Here is a 22688-nt window from a genome sequence, read left to right on the forward strand (position 1 = left end):
GAGTTTTGGGACAATACTGAAAACCACACAAGCCCGGACACAGAACGGGGTTCAGGGGACAGACAGCCTCCTGACAGGTCTTGGACGGACCTAGGAGGTTCTACAGAAACGCCCAACAGTGACAGTCACTTAGAAGGGCCTGAGAGCCTACAGCTAGGCGGGACAACCAGGTTACACAGAGAAAGAAGTCCTGGCCTGACGAGCCCGGTGGGCAAGCAAGCAGGCCAGGCATTGGAGCACAGTCCTTGGGAACCACCAAGGCATAATAAGGGGGACAGGCATGCACCACCCCTCAGTCAAGGGGTACTTGGCAGGTACCCAGAGCTTAGGAGGTCACAGAGAGCAAGGAAATCTCCTAAGTATTTAGAGGATTTTGTAACCCTATTGGCAAAACACAGCTAGTAGAAAGTAGAGCATTGAGGCCAATGGAAAACGGGGAACACCTGGTATTGGGAGCATGGCACTACACTAAAAAAATGAGTTATGTATTATTATGGCATGGGTAATAGTTTTAGCCCGGGGGAAAGGGGTGTTATGTCCTGAGCTTGTGCAAGCAGGCTCAGGGCATTGCAGGTGCAGGCTGCCCGGGGCCAGACAGGCTGTCGCCAGTGCTTATGCGCATGCGCAAGTGCTGGCACACCAAAAAGTAACACATTGACTCGGGAAAGGCCTATATAAGAGGCCGAGAGTTTTGGGCGTTGCCGGTATATTCCAACTGTAAGCTGAACTGAAGAATAAAGCATACCTGAGAACTACAACTGCTTCTCGTGTCTTGCCATTTCGCGAAGGACGCAACAACCTCCAAGGTCCCTTCCAACTTTATTATTATTATTATTATTATTATTATTATTATTATTATTATTATTATTATTATTATTGCTGCTGCTGTTGTTGTTGTTCTTCTTCTTCTTCTTTTTCTTCTTCTTTTTCTTCTTCTTTTTCTTCTTCTTTTTCTTCTTCTTCTCCTTCTTCTCCTCCTCCTCCTCCTCATTATTATTATTATTATTATTATTGCTGTTGTTGTTGTTCTTCTTCTTCTTTTTCTTCTTCTTCTCCTTCTCCTCCTCATTATTATTATTATTATTATTATTATTATTATTATTATTATTATTATTATTATTATCGATCATCGCACAGTCAGCCAGATGTTCAGACTGGATTTGGCATTTTGTCTACCTATCGAGTCCTTACCCAGGACCTGGGATAGGCAGATGTGGATGTTTGATGGTATTACAGATATCGTCGCAGGATGGAAGCAGTTCCTAGTAAGGCCGCCTTTTGCAATTGACTAATAGCGAATTTGTCAATGCCAATGGTGTTCAAGTGGTGCTCCAGTTGTTTTGGGATTGCACCCAAGGAGCCTATGACTATTGGTACTACCCTTGCTTGCTTTTGCCACAGTCTTTCTATTTCTATTTGTAGGTCTTTGTATTTTGTTATCTTCTCCAGTTCTTTCTCTTCTATTCTGCTATCTCCAGGCACTGCCACATCCACTATCCAGACTTTTTTGTCTTTCTTATCGACAATTGTTAAGTCTGGGGTGTTATGTTGCAGGTGCTTGTCTGTTTGAATTCTGAAGTCCCAGAGCAGTTTAATTTTATCATTTTCTATGACTTTCTCTATTTTATGATCCCACCAGTTTTTGCTTACAGGCAAATGATATTTTTTGCAGATCTTCCAATGCACCATTGTTGCTACTTTGTCATGCCGCTGCTTGTAATCAGTTTGTGCAATCTTCTTGCAACAGCTTACCAAGTGGTCCACTGTTTCTTCAGCTTCTTTGCATAGGCGGCACTTACTGTCTGTTGCTGTCTTCTCAATTTTGACTTTGTATGCATTTGTCCTTAAGGCTTGGTCTTGTGCAGCCAGAATTAGTCCCTCGGTCTCTTTCTTCAATTTTCCTGCTCTTAGCCATTGCCAGGTTTTATTATTATCTGCTTTCCCAGCTATTTTTTTCATGTATTGGCCATGTAGTGCTTTGTCTTCCCATGCCTCTATTCTGTTCTTCATTTGGTCTTTCTTGTAGGCCAGTTTGGTCTCTCCAGTAGTTAGTAAGCCTTCCTGATATACTAATTTCAGTGCATCTTCATCATTGTTCTTCAGATATTCTTCCAAAGCCATTTTTTCTTCTTCAACCATCTGATGTACTTGTAGCATTCCACGCCCACCTATTTGCCTTGGTAGATAAAGTCTATCAATGTCACTGCGTGGATGAAGGGCATGATTCATTGTCATTATTTTTCTGGTCTGCCTATCCATTGCTTTTAGTTCTGCTTGAGTCCAGTCCACTATTCCAGCTGTGTACCTAATGACTGGGATTGCCCAGGTGTTGATTGCCTTTATGGTATTTCCTCCATTGAGTTTGGATTTTAAGATCTTCTTCACTCTCTTGATGTATTCACCTCTAATCTTTTTCTTGACTTCAGTGTGCTTGATGTTGTCAGCTTGAAGGATACCCAAGTATTTGTAGTACTCTTCCTCATCCAGACTCTTAATGTTATTTTCGTGGGGCATCTTGATTCCTTCAGTTTTCATTATTTTTCCTTGTTTGATAGTAAGTGTGGCACATTTGTCCAAGCCAAACTCCATTACAATATCTTGGCTATATATACGGACAGTGTTGAGCAGCGATTCTATTTCAGATGATGTTTTTCCATACAGCTTCAGATCATCCATATAAAGGAGGTGGGATAGTCTGGCAGATGTTTTTGATGTTTGATAGCCATGTCCTGAGTTATTCAGTATTGTTGACAGAGGAAACAGTGCAATAACAAATAGTAATGGTGATAATGAATCTCCTTGAAATATTCCTCTCTTGATATTAACCTCTCCCAGCCTCACCATTGATCTGCAACTGTGTCTTCCATTGTGCCATCGATCTTTGCACAAATTTTCTGATGTTTCTACTGACTCCTGTTATTTCTAGGCACTTTATTATCCAATCATGTGGCAGAGAGTCAAATGCCTTTTTGTAGTCAATCCATGCCACATTCAGGTTGGTCTTCCTTCTCTTGCAGTTTTCCAAGATCATTTTGTCTATTAGGAGTTGATCTTTTGTTCCTCTGCTATTGGGGCGGTTTCCTTTCTGCTCAGGTGGAAAGAGATTGTTTTCAACTAGATGCTGTTGTACTGCATCAGCTACCACACCAGTTAGTAATTTGAAAGTTGTTGGTAAGCAGGTAATTGGCCTGTAGTTACCTGGTGTTGCCCCTTTTGCTGGATTTTTCATTATTAGGTAGGTTTTCCCAGTTGTTAGCCACTTTTCAATTTCTCCTCCTTGTAGTATATTGTTGAACTGTTGGCAATGAGTGGGTGTATAACAGTTAGATGTTTCAACCAAAACCCATGCAGTTCATCTTCACCTGGTGCTGACCAATTTTTGATTTTCTTTGCTCTTTTTTCTACCATTTTTGTTGTTATTACTAGTTCTTTCATTTCAACTTCTGTTTTATTTGCATCCACCTCTTTTAACCAAGCCGCATCCTTGTTGTATTTCTTTGGGTTATCCCATATCTGCTTCCAGAACTGCACTGTTTCTTCCTTGTCAGGTACTGACTGATTCCTTGCAGTTTCTCCATTGATGGATTGGTAGAAACGTTTCTGATTGGATTGAAATTGGAGGTTCTGCCTATAGTTTGCAATTCGAGCTTCATATCTACTGATTTTCCTGGCTATAGCTGTTATTTGTTGCTTTATTATTTCCAGTGCTTCCTTGATCTTCCTTGTTTCTAAGTGGTATTTCTTGATTAGGTATTCTTTGGTCTTCTTGTTCTTCAGCTTCTTTTCTTTCATCTGTTCTAGCTTGCTTGCATGTGATCTTAACTTGCTGATCTTATTTTCTAGTCTAACCTTCCATTTTTCTGGTGCACTGTTTGTTTGTTTTTCTTCTTTGTTGATTTTGCATCCCAGGTATTCTGTTATAACTGCAGCTGTGCTGTACCTTAGTTGGTTTGTTTCTTGCAATGAATTGGTGCTTATACTTGATATTGCAATATTTGCATCTTTTAATGCTTGTGCTAGCTGTTTCTTTGGAACAAGCTTCAATGCAGGTAGCCTTATTCTGTTGTTTTTGTGCTGTTCTAGATGCTCAGTTGTTATTATTATTATTATTATTATTTATATCCAACATCCAACTGTAATGCCAGCCAGACTCAGCCTCTTCAAGGACCAAGCATCAGCCAGATAATCTTGTCTTTTTTTATCAAGTGTTCTGGGTTATTCAGAAAGCTAAATTATTCTTGTTCCGAAATTCAGGGGAAATCAAGCTACCTCCTTGATAAGAAGCAGTGCAGAAGTACTGCCGAGGCGTCTCTTTCTTAGCGGTCTCGAAACTTCCTCTTTTACTTTCTTATTTTAGAGAAAGGGGAACGTTTCTGCGGGGACATTGGGTTAATTAATAAATCTAACCCTCTTGGTACACTGGCTCTTTGGTTGAGTGGGTTCTAGGCAAATAATATTCTGCTGGGCCCTGGTGGTGTTCCCGGTCGGTGTCTTGGTTCTAGGTAAGAACCTTGAGAGAAGAAGTCGTGAAGCAGGCTCACCTCTAAGGAGACAGCCATTCTGCGTGGTTCCTAGCAGGGCATTAGGCCAAAGGGGGGGGGGGTGTTTCTCCAAACTTGGCAACTTTAAGACTTATGGACTTCAACTCCCAGAATTCCCCAGCCAGCTATCGGAGAATGCCACAACACATTGTAAAGCAGAACCCCCCCAACCTACAGTCATGAGCTCACAGACGGAGAGTGGCACAACCATTTAGGATGACAGTACAACACCCATTTTGTGTCCATCATTATTTCAACCAGTCTTAAAATGAATGATCACAATTCAAGGACTCTGCATAGTTCTTTCATTCTTAGAAGCTCTGGAAGTGGAGTGACTTAGTTGAGAGAGGTCTAGTCATTTGAAATGGGAACGACCTTCGGAGATGGGAAGAGACGCAGCGAAAGAGGCTCAGAAGGGACCCCCCACACACACACATAAACCACACCATGCTGGCTGGGGAATTCTGGGAATGGAGAAGTCTTAAAGTTGCCAAGGATGGAGACTCTAGACCAGTGGTTCTCAGCCTGTGGGCCGGGACCCCATTTGGGGTCGAATGACCATTTCATGGGGGTCGCCAAACAACGCAGTCCGCCATTTTTTCCCCCTTTTCCTTAGCTGTGCTACTCCCTTTTATTCTATTGGCTTTTGAAAGCCAATAGAATAGACTCTCTTGAATAGAGTCTAATTCTATTGGCTTTCCAAAGCCAATAGGAATTGTCCAGGCTGTCTCTGCCCTGCTGAGCCTGCCAAAAGTCCCATCCTGCAGACAGTGCTGCACCAGTTGAGTAGTCCTCGACTTACGACCGGTTGAGTAGTCCTCGACTTATGACCGGTTGGGGGGTCGCGGCATTAAAAAGGTTGAGAACCACTGCTCTAGACCATACAGGTTCATCCGGTGCACCTAATTCTAAAGAAACAAGCTGGCATCCGCCTGTAATGAGATCAGTCTTCTCAGGTAGGTCAGACAGGAAACACAACACAATGAAGTAGTTACTACTTCACTGTAAGACAACATTAACAGAAATTTGTGACTCTGAAAGTGCAAATCTCCCACTGTCTCCTTTACAGTCTGAGAAATTGGAGTGGAAGGACCCTTCTGAGCCTCTTTCTCTACTTTTCCCATCTTCTAAGTTTGGAAGGGATGCCCCCCCCCAAAAAACCCATTCCTTTTTTTAACCCTATTTCTAGATTACTAATGAAATCCACACAAAGCCTCAGATTACCTAAGCGTGCATGCCTCTCCAATATACACATATGTTGTTCTTTTAATAATCATATCCTTCCTCTGACTCAGAATAAGAACATCGAACTAGGTGAGATGTTAGACAGGTCGAATTCAAACTGAATGCCTAACCTTGGGTAATCAAAGAATGAAATGGAATAAAAGAAATAAAAAAGAATAGAGGTAGTCCTTGACTTAATGAGCACAATGGAGAGACCAGAATTTCTATGATTAAGCAAGGCAGTCGTTAGTGTAAAATCCCTGATTTTACAATATTTTTGTCAGGGTTCTTAAATGAATCTTAAGTGAATCAAGCAGTCATTAAGCAAATCCAACTACTGACTTTGCTTGTCAAAAGCCAGCTGGACTTTTGGGAATGGGGATCACGTGATCCTGGGATACAGCAACTGTTATAAATACATGCCAGTTGCCAAGCATCCGAATTTTGGTCAGATCATTGTAGGAACGCTAGAGTGGTCATGAGTCCTCAACTTACACTAGTTCAGGGGTAGGCAACCTCGGCTCTTTTATGACTCATGGACTTCAACTCCCAGATATGTTGACTCAGGAATTCTGGGAGTTGAAGTCCACGAGTCATGAGGGGGCCATAGTTCCCCCATGCTGGCTCAGGAATTCTGGGAGTTGAAGTCCACGAGTCATGAGGGGGCCATAGTTCCCCCATGCTGGCTCAGGAATTCTGGGAGTTGAAGTCCACGAATCATGAGGGGGCCATAGTTCCCCCATGTTGGCTCAGGAATTCTGGGAGTTGAAGAGCCGAGGTTGCCTACCTCTGCACTAGTTCATTTAGTGACAGCTAAAGTTCAAAGTTCAAAGTTCCAACACCACTGGAAAAAAGTGACATGACCGTTTTTCACAGCATCCCCATGGTCATGTGATCATGTGATCAAAATTGGTAACTTGGCAACTGACGCATACTTATGACGATCGCAGTGACCTGGGGTCACGTGATCCCCTTTTGTGACCTTCTGACAAGCCAAGTCAATGGGGAAGCCAGATTCACTTAACAACCATGTTGCCAACTTAACAACTGCAATAATTCACATAACCACCGGGGCAAGAAACATTGTAAAATGGGGCAAAACTCACTCAACAAATGTTTCCCTTAGCAACATAAATTTAGGGCTCAATTACAGTCGTCACATGCGATTTATCTGTATAAGAACCAGTTCTTAGTCACTTTTTCCCCGGTGATATTGTAATTTTGAACCGTCACCGAAGGAATGGAAGACCACCTGTCTACCTCTTCCTAGATTTTCAGAAAATGCTCAATGTCTTTCTAGGACACAGGGGAACAAAAATGAGACTTCTCTTTCGGTTGCATAAATTGAGATTGCATCACAGAAACAGCCCACTCTCAGTGAAAAAGAAAGAAGCAAACAAACACCTCATAACTTCAACAAAAAATTTTCGAAACCAGCCCAGACAATAAAAGGAGAGGTTGATCTTTAATCATGCCAACTCAGAATTGCGTACTCTTCCTGGCTGGTGCCGATGTCTCTCTTCTGAGTGACCTCTGTCTCCCAACAGCTGGTTTGCACGGTGAATTTGACTCCGAAGGAGTCTTATAGAATAACTATTGTTCCTTTTCCTGTTATTTGGGCAAAGGACATTTCCTGAAACTACTTCATGAAGAAAATGTCATTTCCTATTGGTGTCTAGGCTGTCCTTCAGCTCCAGGGCCACAGCCGACAACAGTGATGGTGCACGCATGTGTGGGTTGCGTCTTTGGCCCATTCAATTTCCCAACATTGGTTTTAAAACATGAATCCACCTGTACTTCTGAATCAATGATCTGATGGACTTCTGGCTTGATCCAGAAGGAAAAAAAAGGCACAAATATTTCTTAAACCTTCAAACCGGGGTCAATTCCCGCCCCCGAGCTGGTGGGAAGCTTCATGCTTTGAATCACTTTGAAGATCTGTCGGAGAAATGATCGAGTTGATGGTTTCGCCTTTGTAATACAGATAGTCCTCAACTTTCAAAAGTTTGCTTAGTGACCATTTGAAGTTACAACGGCACTGAAAAAAGTGTGTGATGGCCGTTTTTCACACAATCATTGCAGCATCCCTCCGTAGTCACATGATCAAAACTCAGACACTTGGCAAAGACTACCTGTATTTAAGAGATATTTAGTAACTTGCTTGAGATCTGGAAATATGGAATTTATCGCACTTGGACATCCTAATTTTACAAAAAACACTCTCTTGTTTGAACTGCCTATATCCCTAGTCATACCTTAATCATTCTTAGGTCCTTGCCAAGACTTGAATTGTTCAGTTTCCCCCAGTCTTTGACTGTAAATCTACTGTATCCATATAATAATAACAAAAAAAAAATGCTTAACTTTGTAAACTAAAACACTCATAAATTATTACCAATACTTTGGATTGGACTGGCTGACATGAATGCGTGTCTTGGCTGGAAAACTGAGTCAACATTTGTAAGAGCAAAAAGATTGATAAAACCCGTGGGTTAGGAATATCACCCAAAACCCATAAAGCTGGTTAATTGCCTGGTGCAGCCAGGGTGTGTTTTGCACAAACACACTGAGATATTTTTCCCAGCGCTGTGTCAATCTTTTCAAGTATGTCAAAAATCTTGAAATAGTCTCTGCCCTGTGATAAAACACTTTGGTCAACATGACTAAGTCCACAAAAAATAGTGGCAGTTTTTTTTTTTTCCGATCCATCCTTAAAGTTCAATCTCTTGGAATTTGCTTGAGTCTAATTAGCCCAGAACAAAGTTGGAAGGGATTCACTCTGTTTAAAATTCCATGTCGCGGGATAAAAAGAATAGATGGATTCTAAGCTTTCAGAATGGTTGTTGAAACTGGGTATTCTAATTTAATGAAGAGAGGGACCAGGGGTGACATGATAGCAGTGTTCCAATATCTGAGAGGTTATCACAGAGAAGAGAGAGTCAACCTATTCTCCAAAGGACAGGAGAAGAAGCAATGAATAGAAACTTATCAAGGAGAGATGCAACCTAGAACTAAGGAGAAATTTCTTGATGGTGAAAACAATTAATCAGTGGAACAGCTTGCCTCCAGAAGTTGTTGATGCTCCATCACTGGAGTTTTTCAAAGAAGAGATTGGACAACCATCAATGGTATATGATCTCCTACTTGGGCAGGCAGTTGGACTAGAAGACCTCCAAGGTCCCTCCCAACTGTTATTCTATGTAAGTGATCATGTACAAGACCTGGACAATTGTGTCTATGCTAGGAAGCTCAGATGAGTTAGGGTTCATTGATCTTAGACAGGAATTCACAAAGAAGTCCCAAAGCAGAAGGCTAGGCTGGGGAGTTGGAAAAAACCAAATAAATCATTTGGTATTGTCCACATATTCAGTCCTCAATCAATCAATCAAACTCTGTGGTTGTACCGAGGTAATCCTCAGGAGTTGAGTGTTTATATCATTTTAATTTAATTTTACCTCTTTGTTGAAAAAGGTAAGGAGGGGACGTTTACGCTGTTTCAGTTGTGTGATTTGATCGTGATGCTTCTTCTTCTTGGGAGTGGCTCTTTGTTGAACTTTGCACAAAAGGAAGAGCCGGTACTTACAATAAACCTCCTGCAAATAATTAAGGAAGTCACTGTGGAGAGAGCTAAAAATAGGAACACACCTTTGAAGTGGAAAACACCCCAAATAGTTTCGTGAATTCCATGACCTGGAAGCAAGAACATCATTGTTTAAGGATCTCCAGAACTGTTCGGTATTTTTCGTGCATATTTTATGGCACCGTTTATGTTTCAGCGCTTGACTTGCTGAACTTCCATCACAAAATTTCCCCGAAATAAAATTTCTGACTTTCAATTACCAGTGAAATCCAGTGAGTGACTTTCTGTAAGGACTGCCACTGAAACTGAAATAAAGTCTAGAAAATTTGCTGATTGCTGCATGTGTCTGATCTTTGATTCTAATCTGATGCTCTCTGTATCCCAGGGAACTGAGGTACTTATGCCCTGCAGGAAAAGTAGAACATAGATCATGGGGTTGGAAGGGATCTTAGAGATCTTCTAGTCTAGGGGTCCTCAACCCCCAGTCCATGGACTAGTACCGGGCCACGGCATGCCAGCAACCGGTCCGCACAAACAAGCAAAGCCCCATCCGTGGGATGTAGGCAGCACACAAAACCACAACCCCTCCGGTCTGCAGAAAAACCTTTCTCCACGGAACCGGTCCCTGGTGCCCAAAAGGTTGGAGACCTCTGTTCTAGTCCAATCCCCCACTCAAGCAGGGCATCCTATATCAGGGGTATCCAACCTTGAAACTTTAAGACTTGTGGACTTCAGCCCCCAGAATTCCCCAGCCAGATATTCCTGCCCTATATCATTCCTGACCAGTGGTTCTCAACCTTTTTAATGCCGCGACCCCCAACCGGTCGTAAGTCGAGGACTACTCAACTGGTGCAGCACCGTTTGCAGAATGGGACTTTTGGCGGGCTCAGCAGGGCAGAGACAGCCTGGACAATTCCTATCGGCTTTTGAAAGCCAATAGAATTAGACTCTATTCAAGAGAGTCACTTCTATTGGCTTTCAAAAGCCAATAGAATAAAAGGGAGTAGCACAGCTAAGGAAAAGGGGGAAAAAATGGCAGACTGCGTTGTTTGGCGACCCCCGTGAAATGGCCGTTCGACCCCAAATGGGGTCTCGATCCACAGGTTGAGAACCACTGTTCCAGACAAATAGTTATCCAATCTCCTCTTAAAAACCTCCAGTGTTGCAGCACCCACGACTTCTGGAGGCAAAGTGTTCCACTGATTAATTATTCCAATTGTCAGGAAATTCCTCCTTATTATTTAGATCTCCTTTTTTAAGGTGACCAACTTTTTTACAATGAAAAGGAGGACACAAATAAATTGAAGAAAAAAAATATCGTAAATAAAAGAAACATTTTATTCATTGCAAAATGACACAGACAACTTGCATGTGTAAAGTTTGTCGGCCAGGTGTTTTGGCACGCTCAGCAGCAATTCCTATTGGCTTTTGAAAGCCAATAGTGGGAGTCGCACAGCTCATACAAAAATTGAAAAAAAAAAAACCATCAAAAAAGGTGCCAGAATGCGGTTCTAAGCGTTCTATGAGAAAAAAAAAAAAAGCCCTGCAGATTAGTCTTCAAATATCAAAAAGGAGGACATGTAGGAGGACACTTTTCGAGGGAAGACAGAACTTACAAAAGGAGGACTGTCCTCCCTAAAGGAGGACGGTTGGTCACCTTACGTTTTTTGTACATTTGTACTTTCTCACCAAATGCTTGTATGAATTGTATTCTCCTCTCTGGGCTTTGACTAGTTTTTTTTTTTTTTTTTAAACCATTTTCTGCCATAATAAACCAAAACAGCCATGATGGACCCTGTCCTGACTCTTTTCACCAAATCCTGTAGATTTTCCGGCGTTGTTGATTTTTTTGGCCTGAAGATGTTCTCTATAATCTGTCGAAAATGCTCCCATTGCTGTTGCAGCGGCAATTTATAGGACGGTGACTTTTTTGTTGCCTTCAAATCCTGCTGGAATTGTAATCCCTGTCACGTCTGTTCTTGCCTATCTGAATAGGAGACAGCTACAAATGCACCCTATAGAAGTAAAGATTCTGGATGTTTGCAGATGTTTGCAGATGTTTACTGCCATCGTGTGGTACAAAAAGAAAGCATCAGACTAAGCTACAGAAGGAGAGAAGAACAGAGTTGGAAAGGATGTTTGTTTGTTTGATTGATTGATGGCAATACAAAATTAATTTATTTGCTTATTATAGGTACTTTTATGTTGCTCTAAAGACAGAAATAGTTTTTTGGGGGTGGATTTTTTTCAATTTCCAACCAGAGCATCCTACTCTGGGATTTCTCCCTGAATTTCTATCTAAAGATCAACAAAGCCAAACTCAACTGAGCTTCATGGTCTAGACCAGGGATTCTTAACCTGGCCGATATTGCCCCCCAGGGGGCGATTTCATTTTTCAGGGGGGTGAAGGAACAAAAAGGGGGCGATATGGGGGCGATGGAGTGAAAAGTTTTGGAGACACTTTTGAGACTTTTTCATATAGTGAATCACTGTATATCTGTCGTACAAAAACATCAGATTGCTCGCTATTAGTGGATTGAATTGTATTTTCAAATGTTCCTCCAGCTAGCTTCAGTACAGAACACCGTACATATGTGAATACGCATCGCTTATCTTCATGCGCGTTGCGCAGCAGCCTCTACCTTTTTTATATTTCTTTTTGCGTCTTAAATTTTACTTGTAATTCAATCATTAAATATTACTGTTTTTCTTTTCGGGCATTTCACTTTCTTGCAATTGAATTTTGTTTTCAAAGTGGTCATTACATTTAAGTGTCTTGAATAAATAAGATAATAATGAAATACATGTATCATGAAGTTTGGGAATAAAGTGACGGGTGGCATCAAAATTTTTCACACAGTGAAAAAAAGAGATATGGGAAAAAGATTGGAAATAAATTATTTGCATCAATATGTCCTGATGACAATTTTAAAGAAAACAAAACAAGTGTTTGCATAAATTGAAGAATTATTTCCTATGTTGTGATTGAGAGGTTATGTTGGGGGAGGGGGGCGATGACAACTTCCTCATTGGCTCAAGGGGGCGATTCGTTCAAAAAGGTTAAGAACCACTGGTCTAGACCAGGGATAGGCAACCTTGGCTCTTTTATGACTCATGGACTTCAACTCCCAGAATTCCTGAGCATAGCTGACTCAGGAATTATGGGAGTTGAAGTCCACGAGTCATAAAAGAGCCGAGGTTGCCTACCCCTGGTCTAGACACAATTGGCCAGCTCTTGTACCTTATCACGCATACAGAATAACAGAGTTGAACGGGGCCTTGGAGGTCTTCCAGTCGAACCCCTTGCTCAAGCAGTAGACCCTATAATATTCAGGACAAATGGTTGTCCAACATATTCTTTAAAAACTTCAGTGACGGAGCATCCACAACATATGAAGGCAAGCTGTACCAATGATTAATTGTTTTCAGTCTTAGGAAATTTCACTTCAGTTCTAGGTTGCTTCTCTCCTTGATGAGTTTCCATCCGTTGTTTCTTGTCCCGCCTTCAAGTGCTTTGGAGAATAGGTGGACCCCCTCTCCTTTATGACAACCCCTCAAATACTGGAACACTGCTATCATGTCACCCGTAATCACATGATAGCACTCTTCCAAAATTTGAGAGGTTGCCAGAGAGGAGGTTCACCTATTCACCAAAAGCTGGAGAATATGATTAACTAGGATTCAAACCAAGCAACTTCTCTGGGGACTTCATTGCTAACTGGGGGGGGGGGATAAAATGAGAATATAAAAACTACAGGGGATTTTGTAGAGACGATGGTCAGGTTACATACTGTAATTATCTTGGACTATTGGACACTAGTATGTGAAATTTATTTATTTTTTCTAATAAATCAGCAAAGGTCACTTTATGTCAAAAGTAAGTATGAGTCAGCTGTGATATCTACATGACATAAAAACATGATAACGACTGATTACCAGGGAACAAATTATCTTCAAATGTGGTTATTGCAAGTCAGAATGTTCTGCTCACTATCCAGATATTTGCTAAGTTTAAGGACCATGGTCTCCTGACCCTTTTAGAACTATGAGTTCTTTCTTCACCTCCTGCAAACTCTTCAAGCAAGTTTGTCTGTTGGTAAACTTGATCTTTGGTACCAATTTTGATGTCTTTGAGATGCCACAGTGAAATGAGGTTAGTTATCTCATTGTTTTTCTTAAGTAGAACATGGCAGAGACAGGCTAGATATTCCAAGCTCCATGGACCCAAAACAGGGATGTCCCAAGGACTGGCAACTTCGTAGGGCCGATATTTTCTTGCGTATGAGTTTGGTTTGTGAACATATTGCTCTTTTGAAGAAGAAAAGGCAACGCTTTTTCCAAATTCTTGTCCTCCAACCCGGGGGAAAGTTTGAAACTTTTGACCAAAAGTTGTATGAGCTTATGAGCTGATTCACCCAAAAGCCATAATGATGTTACCTAGTTGGGTCATGAGACGTCTGTAACAAAACAACCAACTTTAGAGAGCACCTCGTTATCACGACACTACCACATACTCAGCCGAGACACTGTCCTTCAGAATCACTTAATCCCTACTGACGTGAGTACCAATCTGACCCATAAGAAGATTATGAGTTTTTAAGGATGTTCCTACCTTTCTTTGAAACTCACATTGCACAAAAGTTCATAAAATGGTAGGGATATTGTCTGTATGCGACTCTTTCCTTGCAAGATAGGACAGGGAGAAGCTGGCCTAAGGTCATCCACAGTATTTTTCAGTTGAACATTGTGTTATTGGTGCATCGCAAGCTCTCATCTCTGTCCGTCTGTTTGTCTGTCTGTCATGTATCTCTATTTATCTATCTCTATCTATTTTGATCTGTCTGTCTGTCTGTCTGTCTCTCTCTCTCTCTATCTATCTATCTATCTATTACTTCTATCATATCTACCTCTATCATCTCTCCCTCTCTCATCTGTCTTTATTATTTATATCTATCTATCTATCTATCTATCTATCTATTTATCTATCTATCTATCTACTATATCATATCTCTCTCATCTCTGTCTCTCTCATCTATCATATTTATCTCTATCACCTATCTATCTGTCTGTGTCTATTTGTCTATCTCTATATCATCTGTCTTTATCATATCTATCTATCTATCTATCTATCTATCTATCTATCTATCTATCTATCTATCTATCTATCTATCTAATTTTTATGGCCGCCCAACTCAGAAACTCTAGGAAATAATAGAAATATGGAAGTATAGGCCAGTCTTAGAATGACTCTGCCTCCCACATGAAGTGGCACTGATTTAATCCATTTGAGGGGTTGCATGAGACCCTGATATAAACCAACCAGATGTACTGATATACACTACCCTCAACTCTGCAAATAATAATAATAATAATAATAATAATAATAATAATAATAATAAAGCAAGCAAGGGTAGTACAAGCAAGCAAGGGTAGTACCAATAGTCATAGGCTCCTTGGGTGCAATCCCAAAACAACTGGAGCACCACTTGAACACCATTGGCATTGACAAATTCGCTATTAGTCAATTGCAAAAGGCAGCCTTATTAGGAACTGCTTCCATCCTGCGACGATATCTGTAATACCATCAAACATCCACATCTGCCTATCCCAGGTCCTGGGTAAGGACTCGATAGGTAGACAAAATGCCAAATCCAGTCTGAACATCTGGCTGACTGTGCGATAATCGATAATAATAATAATAATAATAATAATAGCAATAATCCCAGCCAGAAGAAAAGATTTGTCAAAGGACAGACCAGTGGCCTCAAAGGGGAATTGTAACTCTAGTCTTAAGGAGTCTGAGCAGCTGCAATGCTAAACGAAGTTGACCTCGCTTGATCAAAAGTTCTGGCCTGACAGAGAGGCGTGGAAACTGCAGGAAAGGGAGCATTGCCGATTGACTCCGAACAACTTTTCCAATGGAAGCATTAAAGTGGAGATTGGACAGAGGCAATCAACGTTGCTCGATTTTACACCAAATTTGGTCTAGCTGGGCAACCCTGGAGCTAATATTCTGCAATAAAGGCCAGCTCTAGATCTAAGCTGAGCGATTTCATCTTTTATCCCAGTGCTCTTTTAGAAAGGAACAAACATTTGATCAAGGCTTTACTGGTTTAAGCCTGCCTTACTTATTTATTTGGATGATTGAAAATAGAAAGTTTTTGCACTGGAGGAAAAAAACAAAACACTAACCTTAACAAAAGCCCTAAAGGTAACAAGTCTCCTTGTGATATAGGCTTGGGTTTGTGTCTGCATGAAGCTGTGTTTTTGTTTTGAAAAACGCAATGAATAGATAGGCTAGGATTTCAGAGCGGATCTGATTGGACAATCTTCATCCTTGAATAAGCCATTCCTCGACTATAAAACTTTGAGCTTTGGAGGTCTCCTATCATTTTCAAGGATTTTTTTTTTTTTTTGTCTCCAGGGCCGATTACTGACTCCCCTCCCTCTATTTTTCCCATTTCCCCTCCCTCCTCCTTTGGTGTGGCAATGCTGCTCAGGGCCCATCCTTTAATTCCTGCTTTGGGCATCTCCAATCCTTTACGGGCCCTTTTCTGCCCTGAAGATGCATCCAGCCCTGGCATTCTCCAACTCCACACAGCTTCCAGAGAGATGCCTTCAGCTCCAGCCCAGGAAAACGCACCGAAGCCATTCAGCGATTTGCCAGGAAATTGGAAAACCAGATGGTTTAATCTCTATCAGTTCTGGAAGGACGACGGTTTCCACAATCTTCACAACATCATGGTGGACAAGTTTAAGACGTTTGGTCCTATTTATAGGTAAGATGGTGGTGGTGGTGGGTCACTTAAATCTGGTGGAATTCTGCTTCCTTTCCCAAACTTTTTCCATTCTTCTTCCTCAAAGTAAAATACTCTCTCCCACTTTGATCAAGATGGTTTGTAGGTTTAATAGACGCTGGGTTTTTTTTTTCTGGAACTAAATTACTGGCTAGTTTCCCCTTTGAAAGTTTGCAATCATTCACCTCTTTGTGTCTATCTGCCTCTCGTTTGCTTCAAACACTCCTCTGTTACTGTGGGGTCCTTGGTGCTCTCTGCATTTGGTGGTTTTCTGGCAGATGTTTCGTTACCCAAACTAGGTAACTTCATCTGATGCTCCCTCGTTTGGTAATGAAACGTTTGCAAGAAAACTATAAAGCTCAAAGAGCACTGAGGATCTCACAGTTCAATCTGGAGCTACACCTATTCTCTTCTATTGATCACCCTGTTAGTCTTCATTAGAGGATTTTGCAATGGGAAATGCAGTCTTTAAAACTAACATTATGATTCAGAAAATCAGGGGATTGTCCTTCCAGATGAACACTCAAGTTCTTTTAAAAGTGATCCGTTCCGACAATTTCTTTTAAACATCTCACTGAAGTTTTCTTTTGAACATCTCCTCCTCCTCCTCCTCCTCCTTTTGCTTCTCCTACACTCAATGAATGCCACTCCCTTCTAGCACTGATGATGTTACCTAGTTAGGTAATGAAACGTCTGCAAGAAAATAAGCAAGCTCAGAGAGCATCCTCCACAGTCCTCCTCTTTCTCTTCCTCCTCCTCCCCTTCCCTTTGTTTCTCCTACACTCAGCGAACCCCACTCCCTTCTAGCACTGATGATGTTACCTAGTTAGGTAATGAAACATCTGCAAGAAAACAACCAAGTTCAGAGAGCATCAAGGACCCCATAGTCTTCCTCCATCTCTTCCTCTTCTCCTCCTCCTCCTCCTCCTCCCTTTGCTTCTCCTACACTAAATGAACGCCATTCCCTTCTAGCACTGATGATGTTACCTAGTTAGGTAATGAAAAGTCTGCAAGAAAACAGCCAAGCTCAGAGAGCACCAAGGACCCCATCCCGCTCCTCCTTCTACTCCTCCTGCTGTCCTCCTCCTCGTCCTCTTCCCTTTGCTTCTCCTACACTAAATGGACACCACCCCCTTCTAGCACTGATGATGTTACCTAGTTAGGTAATGAAATGTCTGCAAGCTCAGAGCGATCATTTCTTCCCCATTCTTTAACCCAATACTGCTACTATTGCTGGGGGAAACCAGGCATCTATGACTGCCTCAAGATTTCAGTTTAAATAACTTAACACCTGTGACACCATCCAGGCTTTAATGCCCCAAATGATATGCTGACATGTCTTCACAGGGAGAAAGTGGGCAGCTATGAGAGCATCAACATCATTGATCCCAAGGACGCCGCTATCCTCTTCAAATCCGAAGGGCTGTACCCGGAGAGATTTACTGTGCCCCCTTGGATCGCCTATCGGGACTTCCGTAACAAGCCTTACGGGGTTCTCCTCAAGTAAGAAGCCCCCGAGATGTGGTAGGACGGGCCCAGAGGTTTTGTGATGAGACAATGGCCGCCGAGCCTGAACCCCACACCAGAATCAAGGGGGTTGGGATTGGAGATCCTTCAGAAAAAGAGAAATCTGAAGCTCACTTGAACGTGAGGGTTATTTTGTCATGGGGAGGGGGGGAGTGTTTTATTTCTCCGTTTCTTCTTCAGCTTGCTTTAGAACAGGGGTCTTCAAACGTGGCCCTTTTTTGACTTGTGGACTTCAACTCCCAGAATTCCTCAGCCAGGCACATGGGAATTCTGGCAGTTGAAGTCCACAAGTCATAAAAGGGCCACGTTTGAAGACCCCTGCTTTAGGATTTCTTTGGCCACCGATGAGCTGACTTGATTGTAGCTGAGGGTTTTGATCAGTTGTCTCTTGCTATGCTTCCCTTGGCTGCTCAGCTGCTCCTCTCTGAAACGTATGCCAGGGAAGGAGTCGTAAAGAGTCCCCCCCCCTTGTGATTTAATGCAAATGGGGGGACTGCCCCCCCAAAGGTCAAAAAAGAGCTGACAAATGGGAGAAATTATGAGCGAAACAACCTTGGAATTACTTGTTTTTTTGTACTTTCTAGAAAAGGAGACAGCTGGCGCCAGGACCGCCTAGTCCTGAACAAGGAAGCCATGTCCCTCAAAGTCACGGATAACTTCATACCTCTCCTGAACGAAGTAGGGGAGGATTTTGTCAAGCGGATGGAGATAAAGGTTGGAAGCAGTCCGCAAGATAAATGGACAACTGACCTCACCCACGAGCTTTTCCGGTTTGCCTTGGAATGTGAGTGGAAGGGAAGGAGTTGGATTGGGATGGGTGGGGGGGGGAGGCTGAAGAATTAGGCAACCATGTACTTTTTTCTCCTCAACAGACTACCGTTTGGGTCCTTTTAATGTTAACTTAGCTCTGTTGGTAGGCCTTGGGGAGGGGGCTTTGGTGGATCTGCAAAATAGCCCATTGACTTTCTTTAAGGTTTAGTGGAGTGTGGAAGTCCATAAAGAGTGTGCAAACTCAGAAAATGCACTAATTCAGTAATCTGGGTCAGAAGGAACAGAACCACCCACTTCTTGAGGAGCAAAAGCATTGATAGAAGGGAATTTGTAGCTCAGGGTTGAACTGTTGGGTGCTTGGCCCCCTCTGGGCTGGGATGTTTTCTTGCAGATGTTTCATTATCGAACTAGGTAACAGTATCACTGGTGATGATGTGATGAAGTTGGGTAATGAACCGTCTGCTAGAAAACAACCAAGCTCAGAGAGCCTTAAGGTCCCCACAAGAACAGATGTGATGTGCAGCAAATTCATTAGAAGGTCATCTCTGCCCCTGTGGGAGACACGGCTTTGATATCTTCATCCATCTTCACCCTCATCTTCATCTATCTTCTCCGTCTCTCTCTTCCCACAGCTGTATGCCATGTCCTTTACGGCATCCGGTTGGGGCTTCTTCAGGATTTCATTGACCCCGAGGCACAGAAATTCATTGATGCCATCACCCTGATGTTTAATTCCACTGCACCCATGTTGTACATACCGCCAGAATTTCTACGCAGGATCAATTCCAAGTTTTGGCAGGATCACGTCTACGCTTGGGATGTCATCTTCACGCATGGTGAGTGGACCTGTGGTGGTTGTGTGAACCTGCGCACTTCCAACCTTCACCCAGTGACAGGATAGAAAGTCGCTAGTCTGGTGAGAACTTGGGGAGGAAGCTTCCACGGTGATGTTATTGTTTCAATAAAATTGTATTGTATTTATTTGTATGTCTACCATGATGTCTCTATCTCACCAGCTGACAAATGTATACAGAACATCTACCAAAACCTCTGTTTCAACCAGAAGGGTGCCAAAGAGTACCGAGGCATTCTCTGTAGTCTTTTGATGCAGAACAAGATGCCAATAGAAGACATCAAAGCCAGCATAACTGAGATGATGGCAGGAGGGGTGGACACGGTAAGGCGAGACCTTGACAGGTTCATGATGTCCCCTTCAAATGGTCTCTTTGATTCTATTCAATGTTTTTACAAGACTCTTTGAGGAATCAGTGATCTTTGCATTCTTCTGGTCATTAAAACCATTCAGACCATTCCTCTGCTCCCTGATGTTTTCTTTAATTCCATATCTCCAGCCACTTCAAACCTCTCTTCCTCTGTCTGAGCTAAATTAAAGAGGTAGCCACTCTACTTTGATAAATTGGCGGACCTAAAACATTAAGAAGGTCCAGAGATACTCCAGTTCAGTTAGAAATCTTGAGTCTTGTACAGGGCTCTCCAAACTAGACAACTTTAAGACTTGTGGACTTCAACTCCCCGAATTCCCCAGCCAGTCCACAAATTTGGACAGCCCTACACTAAGGGAAGCACACACATTTTTGCAGGGGTGGCTGAGAAGACCCACTTAAGAAGGCACTCATGGGCCGATGTGATCTATTTTCATTCAGACTTCCATCACCCTCCAGTGGGCTCTGTATGAACTCGCTCGGGCACCACACCTTCAGGAGCAACTGAGATCCGAAATCTCCGCAGCCAGAGCAACTTCCCGGGGAGATGTTGTGAAGATGATGAAGTTGATCCCGTTGATCAAAGCAGTCATCAAAGAAACACTCAGGTACAAAATGTCAAAAAGAATATTTCCCGTGGTCAACTCCTGATGTCCTACACAGCTCAACGTGGGCTACTTTCAAGACACGTTCATCTCGGAATACGTCCCTGAATTTTTAAACATTTTTCCAGTACATTAGAAGGAATCATTGAAGAGGTTGAGGAATTTGGTCAGGCAATGTCTTGGAAACCATATCCCAAAGGGCCACAGCGTGTCTAGTAGTTTATAATTGTTGTTTAATGCTAGGTTAGATTAGGATGGAAAAATAATTTTTTAGATTATAAAAGATCTCTCTTCTTCCTCTGATTTCAACCCAGGCTCCATCCAGTTGCAGTGACGTTACAGAGATACACCACACAAGAGATTGTCCTTCAAAATTACTGTATCCCTGCCAATGTGAGTAATCAGCACTCCTGATAATAATGGTGGTGGTGGTTTTTAACAATGTTCAAATTCTCCCTTGTCTCCAAAGGTTTGAGACCATCCTCCCATTGGTGACTTGAGTTGTCTTCTAGCATCACCTGACCTATTGTGGTGGTGAGACAAAGCTTGTCCTTATTAATAGCACGCTGGTCCAAGGACGGTTGAAGACATCTAGAGATTGCTGGAAGTCATTCCTGCTGATACTGTTTTTAATCTAGTCTAGATACAAGTCATCAACTCTGATTTATTTCCTTTTCCTTCCCATCTTTTTTTCACAGACATTAGTCCAGGTGGGACTTTATGCCATGTTTAGGGATTCCAGATTTTTCTCCAAACCTCTGCAGTTCAACCCAGAAAGGTGGATTAAGACTGACGACTCCAAATATTTCAGAGGATTAAGTTTCGGCTTTGGGCCACGTCAGTGTCTTGGCCGCAGAATTGCCGAGATAGAGATGCAGCTGTTTTTGATCCATGTGAGTCCAGTTCTGCCACTGACTCCTAATGGAAGACAGGCTGGAGAAATATGGAGAGGGTGGGCTGGTCCTTTGTCTTACACACATATATGTCTGGGAAAGTCCTCAGCTACCCCTTTAGAAGATTGAATAAGAATCATAACTTGGCAGATCCGGGCCAAATCTGGTGACTCGACGATAGAAGAGAACATTTCTTTAGCTCAGGATGGAACTGTGGGGTCCCCGGTGCTCTCCTAGCTTGGTTGTTTTCTTGCAGATGTTTTATTACCCAACTAGGTAACATCTTCTATGTAACATCATCAGTGCATTGATGTTGTTATCTAGTTGGGTCATGAAATGTCTTGAAGAAAACAACCAAGGTCAGAGAGCACCAAGGACCCCACAGCATTCTTCCTCCTCCTCCTCCTCCTCCTCCTCCTCCTCCCCTACAAGAAAACAACCAAGCTCAAAAGCTCAGGTGACACTCTGGCCAATCCCTTGCTACGTAGAGATGTGTAACTTCCTCTTGTTTTTTTCCCCTTCTTCTCCCTCAGATGCTGGAAAAATTCAAGATCGAAATAAAGAGAGGCGTGGAGGTTGGTACCACTTTTGGCCTTATCCTGATTCCAGACAAACCAATCCATCTGACGCTACGGCCTCATCATTCCCATTAATGAACTGGGTGAAATTCTCCACAAACGCTTTCTTTCAAAACACTTGGAGAAGGGATGGCGCTGCCAGCTCTTAGGATCACGGTCCAATGATGTTCCCAATGTCCGATGTTTACTAAACATAGAAATCAAACCACAGTTGGGGCGCAGCAGGATGTTCTGGCTTTCGGTCTTGTTTTTTTATCTCATATAACACAATTTAGATAAGACAAAAAGAAGGCTCTCCTGCTCAGATCTTCCTGTACACCAGAGCACTCTACTAGGCTTAATATTATTAGGTTTAAGAAGATTCCTTCTCATCCGATGGGAGTAACTTCTAGCTCAGTGGTTCTCAACCTTTTTAATGCCGCGACCCCCAACCGGTCGTAAGTCGAGGACTACTCAACCGGTCGTAAGTCGAGGACTACTCAACTGGTGCAGCACCGTTTGCAGAATGGGACTTTTGGCAGGCTCAGCAGGGCAGAGACAGCCTGGACAATTCCTATTGGCTTTTGAAAGCCAATAGAATTAGACTCTATTCAAGAGAGTCTATTCTATTGGCTTTCAAAAGCCAATAGAATAAAAGGGAGGAGCACAGCTAAGGAAAAGGGGGAAAAAATGGCGGACTGTGTTGTTTGGTGACCCCTGTGAAATGGTCGTTCGACCCCAAATGGGATCCCGACCCACAGGTGGAGAACCACTGCTCTAGCTGGACCAATGTTGCATCTCTTCCATCTTTATGTTTTCCACAATGTCCAACCAGATTCCCTCTGGGAAGTTTTCAAAGAAGATATGACATTTATAGGCTCTCTCAACTCTTGATTTCTCTTGGCTAATGGTAGAAGGCTACTTCTGAAGACCAAGGCTACATCTTGACCTCTTCTCTGTCCATTTCTCT

At 42.4% G+C, this 22688-nt stretch overlaps 1 protein-coding gene across 1 annotated transcript; it reads left to right on the forward strand.

Moving 5' to 3' along the window:
- Positions 1-783: 783 nt before the first annotated feature.
- On the forward strand, positions 784-22252 carry LOC120305548 (cholesterol side-chain cleavage enzyme, mitochondrial). The gene is made up of 10 exons (XM_039337555.1): positions 784-806; positions 15770-16124; positions 17490-17645; positions 18254-18453; positions 19073-19276; positions 19457-19617; positions 20105-20271; positions 20583-20661; positions 20967-21161; positions 21695-22252. Exons 2-10 carry the CDS (start codon positions 15835-15837, stop codon positions 21812-21814), a joined length of 1572 nt encoding a protein of 523 aa, XP_039193489.1. The 5' UTR covers positions 784-806; positions 15770-15834; the 3' UTR covers positions 21815-22252.
- The last annotated feature ends 436 nt before the right edge of the window (positions 22253-22688 follow it).

This window comes from Crotalus tigris, unplaced genomic scaffold (assembly GCF_016545835.1).
Source record: "Crotalus tigris isolate CLP2741 ecotype Arizona unplaced genomic scaffold, ASM1654583v1 scf7180000017683.1919423, whole genome shotgun sequence".
Taxonomy (NCBI): Eukaryota; Metazoa; Chordata; class Lepidosauria; order Squamata; family Viperidae; genus Crotalus; species Crotalus tigris.